The following is a 6120-nucleotide window of genomic DNA, read 5'->3' as shown; positions in this document are numbered from 1 at the left end:
AACTTTAACGTTTAAGACAATCGACTGTTGTTTATTTGTTAGTTTCCATTCAATAAAATAGTTATTGGGTTGATTCTAAAAAGAAGTGTCTAGGTCAGAATCATACTCAACTGTTATGGTCATTTATTACATTAAATGAACAGAGAAATACCTAAAAAGGAGTATTACATATTGAATTTATAAAAATTACTTGAAGTCACTTACACTAATGAATATATCGCAGATAGTGATTGATAAAATTCGATTTGCACTAAACGATCAAACAAACATGACAATGGTCACTACTCAGCGTTCAACCAGTATACTTGGAATGGTAGTTGAGGTGATATATACACACACCAAAACAATGTAAAATTTCTTGAAAGTAACTTTTATGATAATCTATTTATGGTACATGAATAGTGTTGTAGTGAATGAGAACTCAGGTGGGGAAGACCAATTCATTTATTTTATTCGAACTTACAGAGTTCTTTCATAAAATATGAAAACCATACATTAAAAACTCATTTACAAATTTTCATCAATTGTCCTTTACATCTTTCATGATTCTTCCAATTCTCGATTTATTTCTGTTACCGGTTCAATTTTCCTAACCTTCTTTTGATAGGTATTCCATTTCTGGTCGGTGTTGCACACTACTTATGTCAACAGACATAAGTAGCGTACACCACAATGATATTCAAATATTAGGTTCCATCATAATCTGGGTAAAAACTACCAAATAAGAAAATTGATAATGAAAACTGAATGATTAAATAGAAAGCTAAGTCATAAACGCAAAATCAGATGTTGGTACTGATCAAAACAGGCTGCTTATAATGTTCTACTATACTAAGAAAATTGACTGATTTTGAGTGATTCAAAGTAATTGGCACGAAGCTTTAAAACTTAAGTTTTGGGTTAGGTAGTATTCCCAATACGATATATTACGGTTGTTAAAAGCACTGATATTTATTAATGATATAATATTAAGACAATAGATTATGTGAGAGTGTACAGTACAATAAAACCTAAGGGTTTTAGATTAAGCCAGTTACACCAGTTTGTTAGATCAGTAACATGTTTGAATTGTGTAACCAAAGTTTCAGCACACTATACTCGTAATTATGATATATACCTTTGTGTCTCTTTTCAACTTCAATCACTCGCACATCATAACATCTGTAATGTGAATATTAAATGTTTGATCGACAGTCATATTAAATTCAAGCGTTCACAGTAGCCTTGTATTAGGAGACAATTTGGTTAATGTTACCGATGCTACTATATAATTAGACTGAATAGTTATGTACCTGTAAGAATTATTGATGCAACGGAAAAATAGAGAAACAGATTCCTTGGATTATATTGGAGCTCGTATGATCAAGTCGTAATTGCAACGGCCGTTGTATTTCCTCTCTCTTTAGTTTGACTATTAATTGGATCACCTATATTACCAGTACGACCAGTGACCTATTTACCAGATGACATCAACCAATGAATAGCCACCGAGGTCTCGATGCTTATTTGTTCTCGAGCTGCTCCTTCCAACCAAATATTCAATCATCAGATAATCACAGAAAGCAGATCAACTATCTATTCTACTCTTCTTCATGACTGAAAACACACAACAATATACCTGAATGAATGATCATACACCAACAAGGTTAGAAAATCACAATATGTACGAACCTTAGTCATAAGTGATAAAAAGCCGTAGTGATAGAGAAATAATTACCTACATGATGATTTATGGGTCAAAGGAAAAATTAGATATAAATTACACAATAAAAATACGTGTAATAGTCTTTCGTCTGATAGTCTTACAAGTTACACTTTCACACCACTCGTCCCATTATATCAGTTACAACCGTTGGCAATTTGTTTTGTCGACTATACAAGCAGTACCATTAATGGGGATTTGAAAAAAGTTCCTAGGAGGTTATGTTTCTTTTTATAATGAACAGGTAAATTATAACAACTACTTCACTCATATGGATACCTGACTTCTTGAGTGTAGACAATATGTAAACCTCGACTAATTAGCATAACGTGAGATATCAAAACCACAGCTTCATCTATAAGTATGACATTTGATCACTACTATTTTCAGAATGTAGGTCACATTTATCAAGATCAGAATGAGGCCATTACTTAAGTTAGTAAAAAAGGTGATTAGTTTCTAGAATTTAGCTCAATTCAAGTAATAAACTTCGAAAGACACAGTTAGCCTGCACAGAAACCTCGGTAAGACCCTAGGTCCGAGTCCCATGTGGGGGGTAGTGGATGCGCACCGCTGGGTAGTTCCATACCAGAACAAAACGGCCGTAGTGATCCCTGTTTTTCAATGGTCTAAGGTTGATCAGTTGATGGTCTCAAAAAAACTTAATAATCTCCACAACCCTATACTGATAAATACAAAATAGAGATGAAGAGTCTAAAGTCTAATCAGTGCTACTCTTCTTTTTGGTAGAGTGAGTGAATACCCAAGGTTGATTCCTGTTGCATGTTTAACGGTTTACATCGAGCCGTTAACTCATTTTTGTCATTTCTATAACCGTATGCTCAAATTAACATTTATCCATACTTCCAAAATGAAAAGCTAGTCAGAATAATGTGCACTGAATAATTAAATAGAATTTTAGATTACATTTTAAATTGAATATACTATATAAATCTGCGTTTTTTCCTGAATGGAAAATATAAAATGCATATACTATCAAAATATACTTTACAGAACATTTTGGTGCACATGTGACTCAATATTATATACCTACAAACTCAGTAGCTCGCTTTATCGATTGAATTCTCACTAAGCTACCTACGTAAATCTTGTCTAGTGGAATACTGAGTCAGTTACTTGAATTGTAAACAATTATTATCTGTATGCTAGAGAATTGTAAATTGGTGTGAAAAACATCCACAACAAGATAAATAGCTGTACACTACTCGTATAATAGGATAATAATCATTAATTCAGACGTTTCGATTTGTGCTTGAGTATGCATGTCTATAATCCAAACAGATTAACATGTGAGAAGTATCATACTACCTTAAAAGTTATGATGGTTGAAATGAACGACAGAATAATCGAATACAGCGACACTTGTTTGAGAGGACCATTTTAAAAAACAAGGATGAAGTGCAGTTAAGGCACTAAAGGATAAGTTATAGAACTGAAGTTTCTAAATGCATACTAAAATATCTATAAAGATATGGATTGTATCTTAAGATGTAACTACCTCATATGGATTAAAAAATATGCAATAATAGTATCCACTGTTCTACAAAAGAATACATGAATCGAATGGTGAATTGTACATGTTGTAACCAGTATTACATACATCGATTTATTCAAATAAAACAACCGACGGTAACAAATCAGAAGGAAAACCAGAGTCACGACATAAAACCTGTATGTACATCGATTCAACCTGTCAAACTCTATTAGCACAAAGATGAAACTGTCAAGCCAAATCCCACAACAGTAGAGGTAGTATCAGTATGAATGGCAATGGAACAAATCAGGCATTCAGGATTCAAACTACATTGGGCCATGTCATTTAAGGTCTGTAACCATAGGATACGATGATCACGCAGAGCTCAACCAGGTAGTTTACACCTATTAACATGGCTCACTCCAACTTTCGATGATTTCATGAACGGATGTTGTCTTAATTTGGCCGCCCCTACCTTTCTTATTAGCCTACTCTTACATCAGACACTGCTCGTCTAGAAAGGTGGTGGATAGGCATAAGTGACATGTCCCATACACCTAACTTGATGAAGATTCACTACTTAACCAATCGACTTGCCATATTTACCTAGTACTTTATTCATAACCCAAGCATTGCTTATTCTGTGGTCAGAAGGGAAACAAATAAATCTGAGCTAAAGATAACGTTCAGATTGACATCGAAGGTCAAAGACAGAAAAGAACTATAGGTTGTGCAAGTATAATTTTTTTTTAAAAAACGCATCTCAAGATAGAAAACATCATATCAATTTTAAATTAGTTTTGTTTGCAGAGAAGGCAGGCAGATAGCATAAATTTCAACAATTCTAACTGTTGACGGTTGGACGCAATATTTGTAGAACAAAAAGGAAAGAACATATCTTAAGAAAAGTAATAAGTGCCATATTTAGAGTGATGTATTTGACTGCTGATAATGGCTGAAATATATATCATAATTAAACAAGCAATAACAAATATGTTGTTAGTTTTAACATTGATTTACAAATGGAGCAAAGGGCAAAACTTTTTTATAAAAAGCCAATCAGAATCATTAAAAAACCAACAAAGTTAGAAAAAGTTTATTTCTATTTTGTTAAAAAAATCGGAGGTTTGAAAACACCAAGGTTCGAAGTTTTAGAGACGCACCTTAGTGTAAAGGAATGAAAATTCTTCCGATACATAAAGCAACCATGATTATCAAGATAATAATACTTGTAGTGTTAGTTAATAGAGAATTGGAACAACCGCCATACACATTAACGTATATATGTACGCGGAGTAAACTCAGGTTGGCTTTGGAAATTGTGATGTAGTGATGAGAAAAATAACACACCAGCCATAATAGTAGTATACCATAGATAAAGTGTATAGCTGTTCGTGCAAATTGTGTGACAGCATATTTGTGTACTATGAGTTGCCCAAAATAGGTTAAAAATAGGAAAGTAAAACAAGACTTTCCCAGTGATATTTTGTGATAATAATAATAATAGTTTGTAGATAATAGAAAAAAATTCAATTTTCATTAGCTGAAGGCGTAGAAGCATTATTATTATTATTGTTGTGAGTAGCAACTGACCCACCGCTTCCAAAATCACTAGTCATAGAATCCAATTCACTCACTGAATTATGTTCATCTACTGTAACATCAGGTGAAAGTGTTGAAAGTACTGTCGGCAATTGACGATTTGGACGAGTCGTACTTCTAATAATAGGTGAAAAGAAGAATATAATGATGATAATTTAAAAAAAATAATTTTGGTATTTGTCAGTCAAATAAAACATGAAACCACAACACTAAAACACTGAAAAAATTCAAATACACAATTTGTTACGTTGATAACGCATAATTTGTAAACTACACATACGCAAAGAGAGGGAGAAAATATCATTATTCCATGCAAAACGTTTCTCTATGTGAGAAGTACACAAAGAAAGGGAATATCAATCACCAGAGAAAAGTAAAAAATCATATAGGATTTTAAACAGAAATACACAACACACCGGTAATAAAAAACATATCAAATCAGTTAGTCTTGATGACCGGAAAAAACTTTAATAGGATGCTATTTATGTATGAGTATGCAGTAGTAAGAAAGGACAGAGAGAATGTGTTGGTACCGCCGGAAAAAATCCTATGAACAACCATACAACATAATCACTATGAATTCTCGAAACGGATGAAATTCAGTAAGTTTAACTACACATATGCATACGCCTTTCACGTTGATTGGGGTGTAGTGCTAAAATAATGGTTTTTTCTCTTTATCACACCGACCCCCTTTCCCTCCCAGTTTTTCTAGCGTAAAAACACAAATTAGGTGAATTCAGTTTTTTCTTCAAAAATGTTTTGCTTGTACTTTTTCCATATAACAAGCACTAAAAATGTGTATGCATCAAACTAGATGATAAGGAAAGCGTAAACCGGAAAACATGTATGTTCACGAAAAATTATATTTTATATGCTTCTCGCGGCTTTGATCAGGACCATCATCACTGTCGGGTATTGTAATTCACTATAATTGTTCTCGCGGTTGTATGTTGTTTCATTTTTGTTTTTGAAATAAGACTTTTTAACAGGCCATTTGGTGTCTACGAGTTTTTTCATACCCGACACTGTTATATTATCTTCAAACGGTTCACATCCTTTCGATGATGAATAAAAATCGTCAGGGTCTTTTCGTTACGATTGCATAATTTTTCTTTTATAACGTCACTATTTGCAGTATACACAAACACAGTGAGAATAATGATAGTTATATTTTCCGTTGTAATATTCAGTTACTGGTGCTGCCCATTATCTATCTGTATATCTTTTACAAATATTTTTAATTATTCGCCCATTCCCACCTATTCTGGTGTATGTCGTTTATTTCTTCTGAGATACCTATTGAAAGTAAACAGAATAT

At 33.0% G+C, this 6120-nt stretch overlaps 1 protein-coding gene across 1 annotated transcript in view; it reads right to left on the bottom strand.

Annotated features, from left to right (window-relative positions):
- Window positions 1–575: 575 nt before the first annotated feature.
- The window catches only part of MHC2 (MHC class II transactivator), a 30414-nt gene continuing 24869 nt past the window's right edge, over window positions 576–6120 (bottom strand). Inside the window, exons 27-28 of the mRNA XM_051211680.1 lie at window positions 2630–4916; window positions 576–714 (exon numbers count right to left, since the gene is read on the bottom strand). Coding sequence (XP_051071769.1) covers window positions 4727–4916 — 190 coding nt within the window. The 3' untranslated portion in view covers window positions 576–714; window positions 2630–4726. The remainder of the gene's footprint in view (window positions 715–2629; window positions 4917–6120) is intronic.

This window comes from Schistosoma haematobium, chromosome ZW (assembly GCF_000699445.3).
Source record: "Schistosoma haematobium chromosome ZW, whole genome shotgun sequence".
Classification (NCBI taxonomy): Eukaryota; Metazoa; Platyhelminthes; class Trematoda; order Strigeidida; family Schistosomatidae; genus Schistosoma; species Schistosoma haematobium.
This window is presented reverse-complemented; position numbering and strand designations above follow the sequence as displayed.